General features: G+C 39.5%; 1 protein-coding gene across 2 annotated transcripts in view; it reads right to left on the bottom strand.

Annotated features, from left to right (window-relative positions):
- LOC127422901 (probable JmjC domain-containing histone demethylation protein 2C) overlaps positions 1-24821 on the bottom strand; it is a 244566-nt gene that overhangs the window by 125135 nt on the left and 94610 nt on the right. For both annotated transcript variants that reach the window (XM_051666731.1, XM_051666732.1), the window contains exon 2: positions 11353-11496. In XM_051666731.1, the coding sequence (XP_051522691.1) occupies positions 11353-11496 (144 nt within the window). The remainder of the gene's footprint in view (positions 1-11352; positions 11497-24821) is intronic.

The raw sequence follows: 24821 nt of genomic DNA, 5'->3' as shown, positions 1-24821 counted from the left end.
ATATATTTAATAATACAAATATTATTAATAAAGAGGATATCTGGGGGCCTGGGTAGCTCACTGAGTAAAGACGCTGACTACAACCCCTGGAGTCGCAAGTTCGAATCCTGGGCGTGCTGAGTGACTCCAGCCGGGTCTCCTAAGCAACCAAATTGGCCCGGTTGCTAGGGAGGGTAGAGTCACATGGTATAACTACTTCGTGGTCGCTATAATGTGGTTCGCTCTCGGTGGTGTGCGTGGTGAGTTGTGTGTGGATGCGTTAGCGTGGAGACATAGCGCGTGTGGAGGCTTCACGCTATTCTCCACAGTAACGTGCTCAACAAGCCACGTGATAAGATGCGCAGATTGACGGTTTCAGACGCGGAGGCAACTGAGATACTTCCTCCGCCACCCGGATTGAGGCAAGTCACTACGCCACCATGAGGACTTAGACCGCACTGGGAATTGGGCATTCCAAATTGGGGGGAAAATAAATAAATAAATAAAATAAAAAAGGATATCTGGAGCAGATGTATACAAAGTTTCATTTCAAACCAGGCTGCACATGCTTCATTCTCTCACTCACGGCACACGCAGAAAAATGTCCTCTCGTAAGACCAGCAAAGTAGCTATGGAAATCACTTTGGTGGTGGTGCAGGAAGCGGATTTCTGGAACGTTAGCTTGCAAGTTGCTATGGATGTTTTCACATATGAGTCTTTAAATCTGTGCGTGCTTGCAAGTTATTTTCCCGCTGAAGTGGCTTTTCAAGCGCAGGATAATCGCCTCAGGTGAGTCAGGTCCCGTCTTTCACAGGAATATATTGACATGTTAATTTTGTACATCAAAAATGTATGCTTTTGAGTAAGTAGCCTAGAAAATTATTATTTTAGGCTAGGTGTGCAAATTATTTTTACCTTGCTGATCAAGAAAGCTAGTTTCAACTATGTGCCGACTGCTTTACTGGTTAAACCCTTTTTTTCTGTGCACGTCATGTTTAGAACAATACAATATAAAAAAAAGCAATAAGATGGCGCTGCAGATGGCTGCTTCGTTGTGGAGCTCTCTAGCGTTTTTGTTACTTTTGTTTGTTTGTCATGTTTTTTGTAACTCTTTCCCAATCAGTTTCACCAGGGATGAACTGCTAAATATTCAACAAAGAATACCTGATAATTTTTTGCCAGTGTTTTATTATTCAGACGTTTTGTTAGACATCTTAGTTGGAGCTGCAGTGGTGCTCTACAAGCAATCCAAAAAACACATGCAAGGGAAGCGAGCTGCCGTGTTTGTGAAGCTTCGTCAACACGGCTTTAGGACTCCGTTGCCGAGTATTCATCTGGCGAATGTCTGCTCCCTCACCAACAAAACGGACGAACTGCTTCTGCTCACTCAAACAAATAAGGACTTTTCTAACTCCACTGCTCTGTGTTTCACATAAACCTGACTGAGTGAAGCCATCCCAGACAGTGTGTTACATCTCCCTGGCTTTCAGCTGTTCAGAGCGGATCACATTGCGGTGTTACCGGGGAAAATGAGAGGCAGTGGAATATGCTTTTACATCAACAAAAGTTGGTGTACAGATGTAACAGCATTGAAGATGATGCGCTGTCCTAATTCAGAGGCGCTCTTCATCAACTGTAAGCCTTTCTACTCGCCACGTGAGTTTTCCTCATTTATTCTGGTGAGTGTTTATATCCCGCCACAAGCATGCGTGAATGCAGCATTGCAACAGCTGGCTGATCACATCACAGACATGGAGCAACAACACCTGGACTCTCTTATCATTATTCTGGGAGATTTTAATAAAGCTAACCTCACCCATGAAGTGCCAAAATACAAACTATCACATGCCCCACCATAGAAAGAAATATATTGGACCACTGCTACACCACTGTAAAGGATGCATATTGCTCTGTCCCACGTGCAGCTTTAGGACTCTCTGATTACTGTCTGGTTCATCTTCTCCCGACCTACAAGCAGAAACTAAAATCAGCTAAGCCTGTAGTAAGGACTGTAAACAGATGGACCAATGAAGCAGAGCTGGAACTACTAGCCTGCTTTGACTGCACTGATTGGATTGTTTCTGAGGCACAGACCTGGATGAGCTCACAAATACTGTGACATCATATATCAGTTTCTGTGAGGATATGTGCATCCCTACTCAGACAGCTTCATCATGCCAAAGAGGATGATTACAGAAGTGAGGATAAAATATTGTACAACCAGGCCAGGAACACACTTACTAAGATAATCAGTGTGGCTAAAAGAAGCTACTCTGAAAAGCTGAAAAAAAAAACTGTTTTCAGCCAACGATCCTACATCTGTGTGGAAAAGCCTAAAAAGCATCACCAAGTACAAGACACCTCCCTCTCGCTCTGTAGAGAGTCAACTAATGGCTGATGAACTGAATGTGTTTTACTGCAGGTTTGAAAAGCCCAGTCTCGCACCCCTCCCCCGCTCTGATCTTCAATTCACACACACACCAACACCTCCTGGAACCCCCCTCCTCCCCCTCCTGCTACTCAATCTGCACTTATGATCTGTGAGGAGGATGTGTGCCGGGTCTTCCGGAAACAAAAGTCTAGGAAAGCTTCAGGCCCAGACAGTGTTTCACCTGCCTGTCTGAAAGTCTGCACTGACCAACTGAACCCCATCTTCACACAGATCTTCAACAGATCACTGGAGCAGTGTGTAGTTCCCTGCTGCTTCAAACGCTCCACCATCATTCAGGCCCCCCAAAAAAAACCCAAATCACAGGACTTCATGACTACAGACCTGTCGCATTCACGTCTGTGATCATGAGAGACTGGTTTTGACCTACCTGAAGGACATCACTGGACCCCTGCTGGACCCCCTTCAGTTTGCTTACCGAGCAAACAGGTCTGTGGATGATGCAGTCAATATGGGACTGCATTATATCCTGCAACACCTCAACAGACCTAGGACTTATGCAAGGATCCTATTGGTGGACTTCAGTTCAGCCTTCAATACCATCATGCCTGATCTTCTCTCAACCAAACAGACCCATCTCTCTGTGCCCACCCCAATCTGTCGATGGATCAACAGCTTTCTGACAGATAGGCAGCAGCTAGTGAGACTGGGGAAACTCACATCCGGGACCCTCACTATTAGCACTGGTGCTCCTCAGGGATCCGTTCTCTCTCCACTACTCTTCTCCCTTTTACATGAATGACTGCACTGCAAAAGACTCCACTGTCAAGCTCCTGAAGTTTGCAGACGACACCATGGTCATTGGCCTCATCCGCGACGGTGACGAGTCTGCAAACAGATGGGAGGTTGATCAGCTGGTTGTCTGGTGCGGTCATAACAACCTTGTTGCTGTCTGGTGCGGTCACAACAACCTTGAGCTGAACACACTCAAAACAGTGGAGATAATAGTGGACTTCAGGAGAAATCCCCCCAGCCATTTTCCTCATGAACAATTAAACTGCCTCAGCATTCCCCCATAGTGCAATAATGTAAATACATAACTCATGTACATATGTAAATTCACATATTTAATTAAATAACTGTACATACCCCTACCTTGCACATACATATACGCCATTCTGTTATATGTCCTATTATTTGTATGTCTATTTATACTTACCTTGTTTTATATTCTGTGTCTCACTGTAATGTTCTCTGTTCATTTATTTCTCCTATTCCTTGTGTATGTAAGAACATTTGGCAATAAAGCTCATTCTGATTCTGATACGTAGGTTTATTGTACATTTCTCACAGGCCTATTTTTTTTTAATCCTAGCTTCTTTTTTTATTTTATTTTTTTTACATTATAACTGTTATTGGTTAACGTTCTTAACCGAACAGCTGTCATATTAGATCCTAGGCTAATATACGTAGTGAAATACGCACAACTTTTCAGCGCATTTTTTCTCTATCGTAGATTTGGCTTACCTGTGAATTTTTTTCAACAATGTCCTGACTGTTTTAATATGTTAAGTTACTTTTACTTGGTGATTTCCCTTTAGAACAGGCTATTAGGTTTGCTCTATTGGTCCTGCACTATGCTTTCAATTGTTTTCAACAATTATGCCTGTATTCGCTAATGTTGATTCATTAAATGCATGTCATGTATATTTAATGTTGCCTACAATGATGACAGTGCAAGTTAAGCACGTCGCAGATAAATGGCCCTTTTTCAGCAGAATTTACCACTGGATTTGGCTGTTGGAAGTATTTTAAATGGGTTGTATAAACACAAAGTTTTCTGACAGTGTCTAAAGGTTTCTTTCTTTTTAGACTATTCGACTTCAAAATTTCCGTTTAAATGTCGTTTAAGTGAAATTAGACGTTCCGCACATCCCTAGACATAACAGCAGTGAACCCTGTAATATGGTAAACGCCGTAATGGCGATAAATCCCCAATTTTATCATACTAAAATCATGTTAACATGTATAATGTTTAAGTCTTGTGGCTATACTTTTGAAAAGTGTGTATTTTAATGTATTTAATATTTTAATGACTGGCCCAATTCACTTCCATTGTAAGTGTCTTAATGTAACTGTTTTAATAAAGCATTAAGGACACAAATTATGTATTTTGCTGTAACCTTATAAATAAAAGCAGCAAGGCGAGGGTGTGCTATATTGTGAATACAGTCCCTCCTCTGCACATCGTGCCTAACCAATGTTTCCCCTATATGCATTCTGCATCGGTGCGCCTGAATTAGAAGCGCTACTATTACATTTCACAAGGTTCATTTAACATTCTTGACACAACGTAATGTTGCCATCCCCAGACAACTGTGCGCTTTCTACACTGCAAAAGAGACCCCACCACATGCACACACAAATGCATGTACATGCGTCACCGCATAACACACGTATCAAACTCACATCATTTCATGTGGCCCGCGATCTAATTTCTGAAACGTAGGATGGCAGGGGATCGCAATGTTTCAATGACAGTTTCCTCATGAATATTAATGAGCCTTCCCCTGTAACCTTAACAGTATGTATTGGAGCACATTTTGCTCGCTTCAAAAGCATAATGAAACAGTGCTATACAGACCATTTATCAACATGGCTCAATGGATAGAGCAGTGGAAGTGCAGAGCGGGTGCGTTAACTCACGGACCGCACAGATCATTATCAACAGCGCTAGACGCTATCCGAATCAATTATCAACACAGCAGGTGCGCGAACACAGGGCAGATGTGTTTATTTACGGACTGGTCTCAACAGACTATTTTAAATGTGCTTGTGAACTAGGGCTGGGACAATTCATCGACGTAAATCGACGTCATCGATTACAGAAATACGATGATTTGAATAACATGCGTCGGCATGTCGCAATGGAGTAATTAAAATGGCAGCGCCCGGTTTAAGTATGGATTCCCCCAAAGAACAACTGCAGCTAAAAAAAAAACTTGTCTACGGTCATCTAAAGCATGGGAGTATTTTAGCCATAGACCCAACAATGTGGTGCTGTGTAAGCTATGCAAATTGGAAATGGCTTATCACAGCAGTACAACCGCCATGAACAAACACTTGAAGCGAATGCATCCCAGAGTGCTTTGTCAAGACGGCAGCAAGGCAGCACCATAAGTCCTGTTTACTTTTTGTCCCCACCCAAGCATGACATTAGTATTACAACATGTGTCTCTGTTAGTAGTAGTCACTTTAAATTGATTTTCTAAATGTTTCCTCATTGCCCCCATGTTAAAAGTAATTTCTGCACTGCTGCTAACGTAGGGTGACCATATGTCCTCTTTGTCCCGGACATGTCCTCTTTTTCAGACCTTAAAAAAGTGTCCGGCCGGGATTTCTAAATTTGTGAAAATGTCTGGGATTCGGCTTTAGTTGCATTATGATGTGCATCTGGTCTAATACTTAATTGTGTGTGCGTTCATATTTGCATTGCTTTAACCCCTCTTTGTAAGTCCTACCTTCTCGCACACCAATTGGTCAATTATAAGAGACTTGCAGCAACTATTGGCCAAATTCCTGCCTGTCAATCTCTCCGCGAACACGCGAAGAGCTGTTGTGTTCGGCATCAAACAGTTGCTTGACAGCAGCAGCAAATGGCAGCTGAGTGGAAACAATGCCCAAACGAAAGTGCAAATTTACAGAAGATTTGCACAAAAAATTCCCATGCATTCGTCCAGGTCGAGATCCGTGGGAAGCAGAATGTATGACATGTAAACTGGCACTTATGTGTCAGTTGCTAATAAAGGTGCAAGTGATTTAGAAGCACACATTAGCTCTGCGAAGCAAAAAGGGTCAGCAAAAGGTGAAAGTTTATCAGGTAAATTAACGGACTTCTTTTTGTGACCAGGTAAAACTGTTATCACATTGCTTCATTTTCCATGGCCATTCAAAATAATACTAATAGTTAATGAAGGTACACTCATGGCATAAAATATTTTATTTTAGTACATGGACATTCAAAAGAATGTTGGAATTTTTAATTTATTTATATATTTGTTATGCTAATAGAGTGTCTTTTTCACTGTATTAAAGTTTGCATTCATAGTAATACTGTTTTTTGTTGCAGAATAATGCCTTGCAGTGCACAGTTTGTTTCTTGTACATTTGGTTGTGTTTAAGAGAAGATGATTTAATAAAATATTGAAATATTAATGAGACAAGTTTTGTATATTTATTTTGGGTTAATTGTTATATTAATCAAGTAATAAATATAAAAAATCTTTAGAATAATCGGCAAATTAGTTGTTAGGTTAATCGACTAATAGGAAAAAGAATCGTTAGATTAATCGATAAAAGAATAATCGTTAGGTGCAGCCCTATTGTGAACCAGTGAGATGTGTGGCATGGATTACGAAACCCTTTTGAATGTGGTCCAGAATTGTCTTCTGCAAAGCTATAAATGTCTCGGTTTTGAAACAAGTTTAAAACAAACAGCTCCCACATTCTGAACGGCACTGACAAAGAAAATATGAGAAAACATAAATTAGAAGGCTTTTCAGTTATAAGATCACAACACTTACAAACATCAACCATGGATTTACTGTAGTAACACTAACTGTATTAACTATGGTAGTTGTGGCAGAAAAAGTTTCTAAATCTATTTAGACTGCTTTTTTCATTATAAAAATGCCATAGTTCTTTAAACAGAAACCATAGTTACGAACCATAGTAGTGAGGAGCCATGCATAGTTTTCCAGTGGTTAACATGGTCTTATTACAAATAAAATAAAATCTGTTCTCTTGTAATGCTCTCTGATTGTAGGAAAATGTAAGTTGTTTTGTTTGCCTTCAGATATTCCAAGAGATGCCTGTAGTTTAATCAGTAGGAGCCTGAAGGAATCTGTAAAGAAGAACTTAGTCACACAGTCAGAATATTTCCTTATCTTCTTTTTGTTTGTGTTGTTAATATTAAAATTTACATCTGCATCCCAACCTCAAAACCAATGCTATACAGTCAAATGTGCATCTCAATGCACAAAATATGCAATATTATTGGTAATTGCATAGGTGCTACCAAAGCAGGTGCTAGTGCCACAATTTCAACCGGCCCTTTGAGGGCACAAATAAACCCTGATGTGGCCCAGCCTAAAATTAAGTTTGACACCCCTGTTTTAAGCTATTCCTCAACCGACTAAACAGACAGCATAACAGCACCACTGCTGTAAAATATCCTACTAACACTACTAACACCACCTTTTTGCTGTGACTACACATGTAGAACCTCTTCTATCTTATCGTTTAATTGAAGTCAAATCCAATTAAATATACTATGAAGTAAACAGACAGAGGCATGTGGTAAGTTAATGTCATGAATATGGAAAAACTTTCTGGTAGCTCAACAAAGGCCCACAGGTTCTTGGGGTGGTTATGTGCATTGTGACTAGGGATGCTCCGATACCACTTTTTCTCTTCCGATCCGATTCCGATATCGGAAATATCAGTATCGGTCGATACCGATCCGATACCAGTGTTGTTTTTTTGCATATCTTTACATTATTGTGTGGAACAAATTGGGTGTACTCTTTAATATGTAAAGAAACACAAACCTCTAACTACACATTATTTCAATATAAATGTATAGCTTATTAAGAAAAACTTTATTGTTAACTAGTATACTGGATAATGTAGCAGCAAAAATTAACAGTAATTCCAGTATAAGTCATCAGCAGAAAAGAAGCCGGTTTATTATTCAACTTGTATCTGGACTTTAAAGGATTCAGATCTCTTTTTTGTTCAATTTAGTTGTAAGATATCAGCTCACTTTTCATTCACACAGTTATTTTTTGGAACCCATTCAACTTAAATATTATTATAATTTGTAAACAAATGATAATAATAATAATATATTATAATAGTAATATATCTCAATCGTGCAACTTTTGTCACGGATCCACTGGTCTCTCTCTTTCTTCCTCACTGCAGTCACAGTGCTCACTCTCCCCTGAGTTCTGATTACACGCACCTACATATCATTAGTGACTAATCAAGGACTGCATATACAGGTGCATCTCAATAAATTAGAATGTCGTGGAAAAGTTCATTTATTTCAGTAATTCAACTCAAATTGTGAAACTCGTGTATTAAATAAATTCAATGCACACAGACTGAAGTAGTTTAAGTCTTTGGTTCTTTTAATTGTGATGATTTTGGCTCACATTTAACAAAAACCCACCAATTCACTATCTCAAAAAATTAGAATATGGTGACATGCCAATCAGCTAATCAACTCAAAACACCTGCAAAGGTTTCCTGAGCCTTCAAAATGGTCTCTCAGTTTGGTTCACTAGGCTACACAATCATGGGGAAGACTGCTGATCTGACAGTTGTCCAGAAGACAGTCATTGACACCCTTCACAAGGAGGGTAAGCCACAAACATTCATTGCCAAAGAAGCTGGCTGTTCATAGAGTGCTGTATCCAAGCATGTTAACAGAAAGTTGAGTGGAAGGAAAAAGTGTGGAAGAAAAAGATGCACAACCAACCGAGAGAACCGCAGCCTTATGACTGTCAAGCAAAATCGATTCAAGAATTTGGGTGAACTTCACAAGGAATGGACTGAGGCTGGGGTCAAGGCATCAAGAGCCACCACACACAGACATGTCAAGGAATTTGGCTACAGTTGTCGTATTCCTCTTGTTAAGCCACTCCTGAACCACAGACAACATCAGAGGCATCTTACCTGGGCTAAGGAGAAGAAGAACTGGACTGTTGCCCAGTGTTCCAAAGTCCTCTTTTCAGATGAGAGCAAGTTTTGTATTTCATTTGGAAACCAAGGTCCTAGAGTCTGGAGGAAGGGTGGAGAAGCTCATAGCCCAAGTTGCTTGAAGTCCAGTGTTAAGTTTCCACAGTCTGTGATGATTTGGGGTGCAATGTCATCTGCTGGTGTTGGTCCATTGTGTTTTTTGAAAACCAAAGTCACTGCACCCGTTTACCAAGAAATTTTGGAGCACTTCATGCTTCCTTCTGCTGACCAGCTTTTTAAAGATGCTGATTTCATTTTCCAGCAGGATTTGGCACCTGCCCACACTGCCAAAAGCACCAAAAGTTGGTTAAATGACCATGGTGTTGGTGTGCTTGACTGGCCAGCAAACTCACCAGACCTGAACCCCATAGAGTATCTATGGGGTATTGTCAAGAGGAAAATGAGAAACAAGAGACCAAAAAATGCAGATGAGCTGAAGGCCACTGTCAAAGAAACCTGGGCTTCCATACCACCTCAGCAGTGCCACAAACTGATCACCTCCATGCCATGCCGAATTGAGGCAGTAATTAAAGAAAAAGGAGCCCCTACCAAGTATTGAGTACATATACAGTAAATGAACATACTTTCCTGAAGGCCAACAATTCACTAAAAATGTTTTTTTTTATTGGTCTTATGATGTATTCTAATTTTTTGAGATAGTGAATTGGTGGGTTTTTGTTAAATGTGAGCCAAAATCATCACAATTAAAAGAACCAAAGACTTAAACTACTTCAGTCTGTGTGCATTGAATTTATTTAATACACGAGTTTCACAATTTGAGTTGAATTACTGAAATAAATGAACTTTTCCACGACATTCTAAATTATTGAGATGCACCTGTATACCCCGCTTTCACAAACACACTTTGTCTGTTCTCATCAATAGTATCTCTGAGACTCCACACCTTTCTACTATGTCAAACATACCTGTGTCTTCATTATTGCCTGCAAGTATCATAAGACTGTTGTGAGTTATCTGTTCATCATGTCTATATCCTGTCTGGATATTACTCACCTGCTGTTTGCCACTCTGTTCAAGTGGATTTACTCACAATGTTTACATCACTGTTTAAATCATCTGTTCAATATACCCTGCTACTGTGTTCATATCTCTGCCTCCGTGGGTCTCTCCGTGACACCTTTAATTTTTTAAACCCTCACGCTTTTATTTTGACATTCTGAACTCTCCAGGAATCCCTGTATGTGTCTGTTTGTAGGCAAGTTCACAGTAGTTTAAATCGCTTCTTATTCAAATTCTGGTAAAATGCACCTCCGGTGCCGTACTAAATGCATATAAGTGAACCAAACTATTGAGCATCTAAATCTGAGATGTTGTTTGTGAGTAGCGCTCAAATATTGTGCACCGCTGTGAAGGCTAAAAATAGCCGTGGGTGTGTGTAAACAGAGCAGCGACATTCAATAATGCGCTGGAGCTGCGCGTGCATTTTATATATTTACTTATTAAATGCAGCCTCTTGTGATTCACAGAGCTATCGCACGTTTTCAAGTGGCTTTAAATAAAATGCACAAGTCATATGAACTACTTTAATTGTGTTTTAATGGTTCTTTTATGTCATTTTTTTAGCTTGACAGTAACGATCATGACTAACACACCGTATCGGATTTGGATCGGGCTCGTCGGACTGATATCCGATCCGTTTAAAAACTTCAGTATCGGAGCCGATACCAATTCAGGTATCAGATCGGTGCATCCCTAATTGTGACACCTTGGTCGTCACACTGTGTATGCATTGCCGCTATGACAACTGTCCTGTGTGTCACACTAGGTTTTCTCTTTGAACTCTTATCATGTATACCTGGCCCAGATGGCACTGTACTGCACACCATTACATAATCAAAACTGCACAAGCCATGAAACATTTACAGTCTCTCACTCGCCTCCTATCCGTCTCTTTTAGAGGATGTCACACCCTCTGCTATTTCCCCGCTTTTCAGAAGTCTTTCAAAGCCTCTAAACAAATAAGGATCTTATTGTCAGACGTGAGCCATTGATCTGAGAGACATCCAAACCCGAAATTATTCCAGCAACATAAAGGATCACGACGTTCTTCCTCCGTGGAGCTATTGTTCCGGCTTTAAATATTCCACAGCTGCAGCTCAACGCACACCAAATCTACAACTAAAAGATGTTCAGAGGAACAGAATAGACGAATGACTGACCAGGGCTGGCCACTGGATCTGCTTGGCACCCTCTTTCCTTTTGGCCCAAACCAGCTGATGCTCCAGCAGGAAGATCTGGAAGTCTTCGTGAACCTTGAACCACTCGCGCTTTTCCCACTCGAGGTCGTCGAACTCCACATACACCTGGGGAGAGAGAGGAAGGAGGGGTTAAATGTCACTCACAGAAGCACATCCCTGATGTTTGTCAACATTCCCCAATGCATTGAACTCTATGGAGCAAAGCATCAAGCTACAGTGTTACCTCTAGTTACATATTGTGCACAAGTCTAGGGTTGTAAAGTGATGCTGAATAATGTGGGGATGCTGAAAAACATTCAGTGGTCAAATATCTATCTATCTATCTATCTATCTATCTATCTATCTATATACATATATATATATACATACACACACACTGGCAGCCAAAAGTTTGGAACAATGTACAGGTTTTGCTGTTTCGGAAGGAAATTGGTACTTTAATTCACCAAAGTGGCATTCAACTGATCACAAAGTATAGTCAGGACGTTACTGATGTAAAAAAACAGCACCATAAGAAAAAAGTCATTTTGTATCAAATCTAGACAGGCTCCATTTCCAGCAGTCTTCACTCCAACACCTTATCCTTGAGTAATCATGCTAAATTGCTAATTAAAAATAACAACAAAAGAAATCACTTGCCATTTGCCATTTTGTTTGTTTTTGAGTTGCCGCAGTATGCAATAGACTGGCATGTCTTAAGGTCAATATTAGGTCAAAAATGACAAAAAAGAAACAGCTTTCTCTAGAAACTTGCCAGTCAATCATTGTTTAGAGGAATAAAGGCTGTACAATGCTTAAATGGCAAAAAGATTTCATACAAAGGTGTACACTACAGTCTTAAAGACAAATGACAACTGGCTCTAACAAGGACAGAAAGAGATGTGGAAGGCCAGATGCACAACTAAACAAGAGGATAAGTACATCAGAGTCTCTAATTTGAGAATAGACACCTCACATGTCCTCAGCTGACAGCTTCATTGAATTCTACCCGCTCAACACCAGTTTCATGTACAACAGTAAAGAGAAGACTCAGGGGTGCAGGCCTTATGGGAAGTATTGCAAAGAAAAAGACACTTTTGAAACAGAAATCAAAAAGAAAATGTTAGAGTGGGCAAAGAAGCACAGACATTGGACAACAGATAATTGGAAAAGAGTGTTATGGATCTTAACCCCATTGAACTTTTGTGGGATCAGCTAGACTGTAAGGTGCATGAGAAGTGCCCGATAAGACGTGTGTGTGTGTGTGTGTGTGTGTGTGTGTATATATATATATATATATATATATATATATATATATATATATATATATATCAGTTGAAGTCACAAGTTTACATACACTTTGGTTGAAGTCATTAAAACTCATTTTTATAACCACTCCACAGATTTAAAATGAGCAAACTATAGATTTGGCAAGTCGTTCAGAACATCTACTTTGTGCATGACATGAGTAATTTTTCCAACAATTGTTTACAGACAGATTGTTTCACTTTTAATTGACTATATCACAATTCCAGTGGGTCAGAAGTTAACATACACTAAGTTAACTGTGCCTTTAAGCAGCTTGGAAATTTCCAGAAAATGATGTCAAGCCTTTTGGCAATTAGCTTCTGACAGGAGGTGTACAGAATTGGAGGTGTACCTGTGGATGTATTTTAAGACCTACCTTCAAATTCAGTGCCTCTTTGCTTGACATCATGGGAAAATCAAAAGAAATCAGCCAAGATCTCAGAAAAAAACTGTGGACCTCCACAAGTCTGCTTCATCCTTGGGAGCAATTTCCAAACGTCTGAAGGTACCACGTTCAAAGTAGGACATCTACTCTGTGCATGACACAAGTCATTTTTCCAACAATTGTTTACAGACAGATTGTTTCACTTTTAATTGGGAAATTCCAGAAAATGATGTCAAGCCTTTAGGCAATTAGCTTCTGATAGGCTAATTAGCTAATTGAAGTCAATTGGAGGTGTACCTGTGGATGTATTTTAAAGCCTACCTTCAAACTCAGTGCCTCTGCTTGACATCATGGGAAAATCAAAAGAAATCAGCCAAGACCTCAGGAAAAAAGTCGGGTTCATCCTTGGGAGCAATTTCCAAACGTCTGAAGGTACCACATTCATCTGTACAAACTATAGTATGCAATTTTAAACACCATGGGACCACACATTCATCATATCCCTCAGGAAGGACACTCATTCTGTCTCCTAGAGATGAACGTAGTTTGGTGTGAAAAGTGCAAATCAATCCCAGAACAACGGCAAAGGACCTTGTGAAGATGCTGAAGGAAACAGGTAGACAAGTATCTACATCCACAGTAAAACGAATCCTATATTGACATAACCTGAAAGGCAGCTCAGCAAAGAAGAAACCACTGCTCCAAAACTGCTATAAAATAAGCCAGATTCCAGTCTACAAGTGCACATGGGGACAAAGATCTTCCTTTTTGGAGAAATGTCCTCTGGTCTGATTAAACAAAAATGTAACTGTTTGGCCACAATGACCATCGTAATGTTTGGAGGAAAAAGAGTGAGGCTTGCAAGCTGAAGGACACCATCTCTACCGTGAAGCATGGGGGTGGCAGCATCATGTTGTGGGGGTGCTTTGCTGCAGGATTGACTGGTGTACTTCACAAAATAGATGGCATCATGAGGAAAGAAAATTATGTGGATATATTGAAGCAACATCTCAAGACATCAGCCATGAAGTTAAAGCTTGGTTGCAAATGGGTCTTCCAAAAAGACAAAGACCCCAAACATACCTCCAAAGTTGTGGCAAAATGGCTTAAGGACAACAAAGTCAAGGTATTGGAGTGGCCATCACAAAGTCCTGACCTCAATCTGATATGAAATTTGTGGGCAGAACTAAAAAAAGCGTGTGAAAGCAAGGAGGCCAAAAAAACTGACTCTGTTACACCAGTTTTGTCTGGAGGAATGGACCAAAATTCCAGCAACTTATTGTGAGAATCTTAAGGAAAGCTACCCAAAACATTTGACCCAAGTTAAACAATTTAGAGGCAATGCTACCAAATACTAACAAAGTGTATGTAAACTTCTGACCCACTGGGAATGTAATGAAAGAAATAAAAGCTGAAATAAATCATTCTCTCTACTATTACTCTGATATTTCAAATTCTTAAAATAAAGTAGTGATCTTAACTGACCTAAGACAAGGGAATGTTTTCTACGATTAAAATGTCAGGAATTGTGAAAAACTTTTTAAAATGTATTTGGCTAAGGTGTATGTAAACTTCTGACTTCAACTGTATATATTAGGGCTGAAATAATTGGTCGACGTTATCGACAACGTCGACAATATAAAATTCTCTACAAAAATTTCCATTGTGGAATAGTCGTTTGATCTCATTTAACGTAACATGAGATCACATTAGACTCTAATGATGACGCGTGAGAGCAGCACCGCAGCTCACGCCTGACTGAGGAGAGGAAGAATTACACAGCTCACAGTCCAGATGCACTCCAAATTTTCCAAACACCTTCAGGTGAAGTAGATCGCAAAGTATGAGGGAATTATAATGCAAAAATAAAAAATAAGTAAATACAGACGCACTCTCGTTGTGGAATAAGTGGGGCTGGAGCTGTCGCTCCGCTGAAGCAAAACTTGCATGTCAAGCGTCTTTATAGGAAACACCACAGTGTTACAACTTTAATGCAGTTATATTTAATGCGCTATAGCTTTATTAAAGTTCAAATACCATGGAAGCAGATCATGTAAATAACTACAAACTCCGAAACTGGCATTTCTCTGTGCGGTCAGCATCTCTTCTATGAGTTGCGCAAATGTCCCAACCTAAGGGGGAGAGATTGAAACTGCACCCGGATGAGGCACACTCTGTCGCGGGGATGCTCATCCCTCGAGCTTGCATGCTTGCTGCAGCAAGCTGCAGGGTAGTCTTCGCCCATTATACACTGCAACAAAATACTTTTTTGATTTGGTTTTGGCTTGTTTTCCAATATATCTAAAACTCCTTTAGAACAATGTACATTTTCTTTAGCAGCTATACTGCAGAAAAAAATAAATAAATATCTGACAATTTTGAATATAATATAAAAAATACAAATACTTTAAAATATCTAAAAATCTAAAAATTTATAAAAAAGAAAAAAAAGAAGAAAAAAAAAAGAAAAAAGATGCATTCACCTGAGCAGCAGCATATAAGATATTCAGACTTCATTTTAGAGAATAGGTCTTGAATTTAAGTATATTTTGTATTTAACCAAGTGAAACCAAGTATGACCAAGTGAAAAATACACTTATATACAAAATACACTTGATACATTCTCTTAAAGCAAGTCTAAATATCTTATATGTTGCTTCTCAAGTAAATGTATCTTGTTTTAAGGATTTTTAGACAATTTTAAATGGAAAACAAGACAAAAACACTTGATAATATGACTTTTTGCAGTGAATTTCTTTACTGAATTAAACTTAATAAAAATAATGTTTTCCCTTTAATTCAGTGAATATCATTTAGAGGTATTTTTAAAAGATGATTTTGTCCTCTTTATTGTTAGTAAGCACGTTTAATACAACCATTTAAGTCGGGGCACAAGCTGAATAATCGGTTAAGGGCTAATGATTAATAGTCGAATAATCATTATAATAATCGTTAGATTAACCGATTATCAAAATAATCGTTAGTTGTAGCCCTAATATATATATATATATATATATATATATATATATATATATACACACATACATACATACATATACACACACACACGGCTCTGGAACAATTAAGAGACCACTGCAAAATTATCAGTTTCTCTGGGTTTACTATTTATAGGTGTATGTGTTTGAGTAAAATATTATTTTTTTTGTTTTATTCTATAAAGTACTGACAACATTTCTCCCAAATTCCAAATAAAAATATTGTCATTTAGAGCATTTATTTGCAGAAAATGACAACTGGTCAAAATAACCTCGAATCAGACCTCGAATAATGCAAAGAAAACAAGTTCATATACATTTTTAAACAACACAATACTAATGTTTTAACTTAGGAAGAGTTCAGAAATCAATATTTGGTGGAATAACCCTGATTTTCAATCACAGCTTGCATGCATCTTGGCACCCCCAGATCATCACCGATCCTCCACCAGATTTCACAGTGGGTGCAAGACACTGTGGTTTGAAGGCCTCTCCAGGTCTCCGTCTAACCATTAGACAACAAGGTGGACGATTGGTGATGATCTGGGGGTGCTTCAGCAAGGCTGGAATCGGGCAGATTCGTCATTGTGAAAGACACATGAATCAAGCCACGTACAAGGTTATACTGGAAGAAAACGTGCTTCCTTCTGCTCTGACTATGTTCCCCAACTCTGAGGATTGGTTTTTCCATCAGGACAATGCTCCATACCACACAGCCAGGTCAATCAAGGTGTGGGTGGAGGACCACCGGATCAAGACCCTGTCATGGCCAGCCCAATCTCCACACCTGAACCCCATTAAAAACCTCTGGAATGTGATCAAGGGGAAGATGGATGGCCACAAGCCATCAAACAAAGCTGAGCTGCTTGAATTTTTGCGCCAGGAGTAGCATAAAGCCAACAGCAATGTGAAAGACTGGTAGAGAGCATGCCAAGGCGCATGAAAGCTGTGATTGAAAATCAGGGTTATTCCACCAAATACTGATTTCTGAACTCTTCCTAAGTTAAAACATTAGTATTGTGTTTAAATTAATATGAGCTTGTTTTCTTTGCATTATTCGAGGTCTGAAAAAACTATCTTTTTATATAGTTTGACCAATTGTCATTTTCTGCAAATAAATGTTCTCAATGACAGTATTTTTATTTAGAATTTGGGATTTGCTAGAAATGCTGTCAGTACTTTATAGAATTAAAAAAAAGTTCATTTTACTAATATTTTATATATATATATATATATATATATTTTTTTTTTTTTACTGTATAATTGACCCTGTACAGATTTCATGTCTCTCGTACCACTCCGTGGTGTTATTATGGGAGCCATGTAATAAGCAGGATTTGGCCTATGTCCTCTGTTCACGTCGTGGTCTGGGTTTATTTTGCGATAATGGTCAGCTGACGGTACGTTATGCCTTACGTATGTCACTTTGGATAAAAGAATCTTCAAAAAGACAGCTTGCAGCTACAGAAAAGAGAACACGTAACAGCTTTCAAAAGCATCTGTGTGGACTGCTATACTGATAATTTGAACACCAGCAATTATTCAAAGTGTTGCAGTGAAATTTCACAGCCATAAAAGGTCAGTTGTCTTAAATGACCTCTGTTTGGTTTGATTTCATGGAGCAGACGTGGTCACTCACACCCTGCCTTCTTTGCCGTCACAGCGCTAAAACAGTACCCTAAGTTCAGTGGTTATGCCTTGCTGTGAAACACTCTACAGCCATGTGATTATGAGCAGAACATTTGTGTATTTGTGCAAGAGACAGACAGAACAAGAGGTAGTGCATGAGAAAGAACATGTGTTTGAGCTGCTGGATGTTTTCAACATATGCAGCACATCACAATGACAGCATGTGTCTGGCCTGTCAAATTCTCCACTTTCACTTCATGTGTGTGCCCCTAAGGCAGGCGTAGCGTGATAAACTGGAGAACTGGTTTCCAAAAAAATAAGAAGCACTGAGGGTTTGGCAGTACTCTTGAGTCTGTATTCCAACTGGAAAAACTGTTCCTCCACTGGACAGCATCCATGTGTTGACTAATATGATCCTGCACACAACACATTTAAAGTGCATACAGAAAGAGCCCCAGCTAATGATTTGAAACACACAGATCTCCTCATCTACTGCTGAGAGCTGTGGGAATCATCAGCGCGAGTGAGTCAGCCGAGAGTGCATTGCACAACTCCAGTGCTGAGCAACGTGCACTAACAGAAGCGGGTTTCATAATGACGATTCATAGCAGAAATGATTCACAGACACATTTGTGGTAACTCGGTCTGATTGGAGTTGTGAAGCTGTAATGAGAGTAAGAGGGGAACAGGTGAGAAATGGACTTGTCAGGACAATTTTCAAATGGACACCCTTGTTGAGTGCAAACTGACTGAGCTAAAGAAAAAGGCCAATTTAATAGCATTGCTTGGAATATTATCCTATCCCATCACTCCTAAAAAACAAAATACAATAAAATAAAACAAAACACTTTTCATACAGATGTTCAGAGTAGTGATTGCCTCTGCAAAGGTCACTACATAGATTCTAGGGTGTTCTGTGTGGTTGTTGTTATATGGTTGCCAGTTAATTACTTACTGGTCTGAGTCAAAAAAGACCACCCCCAAGTCTCTAAATGGGTTCCTTAGAAGGGTGATTTTCACAAAACCAAGAAAATGTCCTGGTCCTATTTTACTCCAAAAATCAAAAGAAACTTATATGAAATTCTATTTTAAATATAGAAAATGAAGCATAGTTTTAGAGCCATTAAAGGTTTTTACATGGTGACATTTGTATCACAATTATGCAAATTTATTCCATCACTGATGGGAATAGTGAAGTAAAATGTCAGGACGCTTTTCGGTAATGAGGATCATCGCTGAAAACAATGGAAATAGTAAAGTAAAATGACCGGACACATTAAGCACAAAGTATACTTCAGTTTTTACGTGAGCGCTTGGCGTATGCGTACAGTCCAATGCTCAGCCTTTTTAAAAGTATACACCATTTGACTGTGCGCGCATACAAAGTAGTTAGCACATGCTACGACTGCTATGAGATACTAGACTATTTCTCTTCAAGAGTTTAAACCCATAAAGATGTCTTTATAGTCCTTCAGACTCGAGTTATACAAATGCAGGTATCTCCTGACCTCCTCACACACATGCTCTTGACTTGCATATCCACTGTTGTTGTTGCTTTCAACTTCTCCTTATGTTTACATCATCTTCTTGCACATCTTTGTAAAGGCAATGGCTCAATTGCGAGTGTTGCCAACTTGTGGACCACTAATTAGTGCAAATCATTTCAGGCACACGCACTTACTGCACGTTCAGAAAAATCGTGCCACACGCGTTCAGTGCTCGAGCACTCTGCTAATGACGAAATTTGTGTCACGCGTCCTGTGCACAGACACCTAGCGTTAGCGTCTAACCAAAGCATACTTTGGGATTTACAGTAATGAGAATCGGGGGGAAAATGTGCTTAAAGACCCATTCACACCAAGAACTATAACAATAACTATAATCATAAAATCTTTCTAACTCTAAGAGACTAGCGGAGTCCACACCACAACTATAACAATAACAACAGAGAGGAGCAATATCGTTGGTATCACTTTCAAACGTTTTTTTTTTTTTTTTTTTTTTTTTTTTTTTTTTTACAGCTGATGAACGATAATTCAAAGTCAATCCATCCAACTTTGGGCTTGAGCGCAACGTGCACTCATCTTCGCTATGTATTACACACAAACAAAATGGAAGCTCCTGCCCAAGAACTGGCAATATTTCCTCTGCATTCTTCTTCAGTATTAACGGAGGTGAGATAATAAAAAGCTAACACAAGCTGGTAATATAAAATTACCTCAGGTTTCCAGCGTTAATGTCAACGTCTCCTTTGACGTTGTATCCGTCTGTTTTTTTTCTTCGCAAAACGTAGAGCAGCAGCAGGTCATCAGCATCCATTTTCGTAAATGTGAACATAACTGCAGGGCTCGCTTAAAATAAACATTATCGTCCGTTGTTGTGGACGCTAATATAGTTAAAGTTATAGTTATATTTCTTGGTGTGAACAGACCTTAAATGTCCTGAAAATGTCAAAATGCAAAAAATAAATAAATAAAATAAAAAAATAAAATATAATTTTCTTTATTCAAACATTATTTTTTTTTTTATTTGGGGTTAAATATGAGCAGGACATTTATTGACAGGTTTTTGATAACCACCCAGATATGGCTCGAGCCCCTCTAATATAATTCTAATGGATTTTGTTCATCTGTTCTATTGTCCTCCAGGCAAAAATCCCAAGTCTGATCACTTAGAAAAGTGATAGTTTACTCTCTTTAACAAGCTGCACGATTTGAGGTATCATTTATGTCCGTAGCACAAACAGTGTGGGAAGATTTACAAGTCCCTAATTCTACACAAGCAATAAAATAGTGATGCTTGCCTTAGCAAGCACTGCTAATAAAGAACATATTGGTGTTTCTAAATCTCCCCCTCCAATGTCATAGCCAAATAGAAACATCCAAACAAAGTGGCGTGACTGTACCTTTAAATGTTTAATACAGATGTTCAGCTTGGCACAAGGGCAACATGAAACAGGAATATTAGCTGCAAAAATGTACCATGTCCTGGCGTTATATTTAAAATGGCACACAAACAGACAAGTCACTTTTTCCATCCATCCACTATGGTGCCAGCAGACCTGATCCAACCAATATATTCTCAGAAGGGGCATACAAACACACCAAATAACTTGGTGGAAGAGTAACAGAATGCTTAATCATAAATGCACGTGTGTATGAGATGTCTGGAACATGTGTGAGAGTGTTCAAAGTCCTATTGGGAAAGGGTTAGGTAAATTTGTGTTTCACGGAAATACTTTGTGGCATTAATCCCAACAGAATCGAACACAACTGTGTTTTTGTCGCACATCCTCAAATCTCACACATAAAAATTACAAAACAAATCAGGCTACACATTAATGGTTGTCCCCTGGTCCCAGACAACTGAACATCAAATAAGGTTGTCCAATCGGGCCACTAAAGCCATCTTTAAACTGCAAACACAGCACAGAAGGAGTGCACTGACAGACTTTCAAACGAAACAGATACGGCATAAACGTATTTTAAAAGGAATCAATAATCACAAGGAACTTTGCTGAATACTGTAACAAAGCTATTTTTTCTGAGCGTATGAATCACTTAACTGCCACATTCATTTATGGATATTTTGACAACTTGATTAACAGTTGGTGGTTCAAGCACTGCCTGCTGACATAATTCCCATTCTAGTCACCATTCACGTGACTATGTATCCAAAGCACATGACCTTCCGTAACGCTCACATCCAGTCAATAGACACTCCCACCTTAGTACTACAGAGATCACAACCCCATTTGAATCAGCACACGAAATGAGACTGTCCTGTTAATAAGCCCACAACTCCCCCCCCCCAATATATATATATATATATATATATATATATATATATATATATAAAATAATCATACTCACTTAAAACTATACTACACTACTCTCTCCACGCCCCATGCCGAGAGCGCTCCAAAAACTCTAAATACTTTCCCCATTTCCCGAAAAACTAATCTAAGTCACCCCGTCTTCCCAATGACACCTCCTCATAAGCCGCCACGCTCCCCATCTCCGTGCACCACTCCAGATATGAGAGCGCACCAGCTGATCTCCAACCCCTCAAAATAACCTGCCTGGCGATCATCACACATGTCAGAACCGAATTCTCTATATGACTATCCCACACGTCGATGACTGCCCCATCACCCAGAACACAAATTCTGGGGCAAAACAAAACCCGAGTGCCTACCACGTCACACACAAAATTCTGAACCTTCAACCAGAATTTCTGGATCTCAACACACCATTAAAAAACATGGGCCATGTCTCTATCCTCTGATTGGCATCGCTAGCAGTGGGTCCAATCAAATCTATGCAAAATCTTGAATTGCATAAGACGCACCCTTGCATCTCTAGATCCATCTTAATGTTTTTAAGAATCCTAGCCCACACTCCCTCCTCCAATACCAAGTTGAAATCTTTCTCCCATACTCTCTTGATAGAAGTTAAAGCTCCATCCCCCAGACTCTGAATTAACAGGGAGTAATACACTGATGCCTCATGACCTTTTCCAAAAGCAGTAATAACCTCTAGAGTATCCCAGAGTATCTGCCGCTTTAGGGGGGGGTGTGCTATACCCAAAAAACAGTACAAAGCAAGTGGCCTATATAGACCTATAAAACTGAGATCTGGGGATCCCAAAATGTTGAACCAAATTTTAAAAAGATCTCAACACTCCACTCTCATATAGGTCACCAAATGTAGTAACCCCCCTCACAATCCACTCTGACCAGCAGAAAGGGGGACTTTCTGTCTCTGTCAATACACAGTCTTGGGTTCTGCCATTTTGCTTGAGGCAAAATTTTAATAAATGTCCGAGTTAAACACTCTGGACACTTTTGTCCATACCGAGTGCAAATGTGAAATAACGGGGTGCAACTTAACTTCTCAGATTAGTTTGACAGAGAGGCTTTGCAATGGTGATTCCATTCAATACCAAACCAGGGAGGGGCTCTCTCAGGTGGAAGTGACCAATGAGTCAAATGTCTGAGACTGAACGCATAGTAATAAAACAAAATCTTGTGTAGGCCTAGACCACCTTTGTCAATCGGCCTATATAACTTAGTGAAATGCAATCTGGGACGCTTACCATTCCAAATGAAGGACTTCGCTTTGCTATCAAATTGCTTGAAATAAGAGAGGGGGACATCTACAGGGAGAGACTGTAGCAGGTAGTTAAATTGTGGTATATTAATAACATTAAGCTTCCCAATCATTGATAAATGTAATTAAGCCCACCTGTCCACATAGCTTGAAAACCTTTTTATTAAAGGGTCAAAATTAACACTAACTAAATTAGACAAATTTGCTGGGAATAAAATACCCAAATACTTAATGCCCTGTTTGGGCCACAGGAAGGCGCCCGGCTGGAAGATCGTTACTGGACAGTACACTGTCAGAGCCAAAGCTTCAGATATAGACCAATTGACTTTCTATCCTGAGAACTTGGAAAAGGAACTGATAATTCTGTGGAGGCAAGGCATAGATCTAGTAGGGTCTTCCCCATAGACCAAGATATTTACACATCCTGTGAAGCGTCAATGTTGTTCTACGGGGCTTGCACACTTTTGCTTCACTATGATCAAGGATTGAGTCCATCAAAAGATTAAAGTCTCCTCCCAATATTATATCATGAGGGGTGCCAGCGGCTTGCAACATCCCTTCGAGATCTATAAAAAAAAGCCCTGATCATCAACGTTAGGTGCATAAATATTAGCCAAAACCAAACTTAGCCCCTGAATTTCTGCTAAAACAATAATGATTCTCCCTAATTTATCTTTAATCTGTTTGAGAGATATGAATTGTAGATGTTTACTTATCAATGTAATGACTCCCCTGCTCTTACTTGAACCAGCACTAAAGAAAACATGCCCACCCCATATCTTCCCAAATTTTTCAGCTTCCTTTGAGGAAAGATGTATTTCTTGAAGAAACACTGCATCACATTTATTATGCTTAAGAAAAGAAATAACCTTCCTTCTTTTTATGGGGTGCCCCAACCCATTCACATTCCACATGGAGAAAGATAACCCACTCATATTAACATCTGACATTTTGATATAGTAGAAAAAATAAATTGTGTGTCAAAAACAAGATTATACAGACCACATTCCAACATTAGTGCAACAATCAAACCCTGAACTCCCCCCTGAACCAAACAAACAGAAAAAAGAATAACGTGCACATTAACTCCGTGTACGAATGCGCCACTGGCGTCCATCCCTCTAAACTCAAACAGTCCATGTACGCCTACGAGAGTCCCCGCAACAACTTTGCCATCAGATTGCTCAAGTCCGGTGCTTCTTGTGAGGCAAAGGTACATAACAGAAAATACATTGTAAAACAAACCCCATCCAATAGGCAGAATAAACACAAAGAACGTGTAGATTCATTCACAGAACTGTCTCGAAGGTGTGTTCCTCCACAAAAAAATTCCAGCCGATATAAAGCCATTCAGTGTCGGACAGACAGACAAGTGTTCAGTGAACCAGCTGTTTATGTGTGCAACAGATGACGTAATCATTCCAATGACCCACAAAAATACTCCACAAAACAAACTCCAGCCAACAGGAGGCATAAGCACAAAGAACGAACAGATTCATCCACAACTGTCCCGAAGCAGTGTTATTCCACAAAACACACTTCAGCCACTAGGCGGAACCAACGCAAAAAGAAACAAAACAGGTACCCCGGTTCCTTGGATGGTCGAAAGTGTATTGAGCGAGTCAAATTCACTCGGAGGCCGCATAAAAAAATATACCATGTCAGTCAACTTTATAAAAGACATCCTTGTCTGGGCATGTAGATATTTTGCGGCCATCCTTAGTATCCATTCTCAATCTGGCCGGAAACTTCAGTGTAAAAGTGATCTTCTGTCAATGCAAAAGTTTCTTGAAGGAGTGTTATTCCACAAAACAAACTCCAGCCGCTAGGCGGAATCAAAACAAACAGAAACATAAATGGTGCCCAGCTTCCTCAGACAGCCAAGAGCAAGTACAGTGAGTTAATCCACTCTGGAGCTGCATGAGAAACACCAAATGGCTTACTAACCCATTGTTTCTAAGAAGGACAGTGCTTGCTTAGGCCACGTAAATACTTTGCAGCCATCCTTAGTATCTATTCTCA

The sequence above is a fragment of the Myxocyprinus asiaticus genome, chromosome 32 (genome assembly GCF_019703515.2).
Source record: "Myxocyprinus asiaticus isolate MX2 ecotype Aquarium Trade chromosome 32, UBuf_Myxa_2, whole genome shotgun sequence".
Taxonomy (NCBI): Eukaryota; Metazoa; Chordata; class Actinopteri; order Cypriniformes; family Catostomidae; genus Myxocyprinus; species Myxocyprinus asiaticus.
Note: the sequence above shows the minus strand (reverse complement) of the source record. Positions and strands in the feature narration are given on the sequence as shown.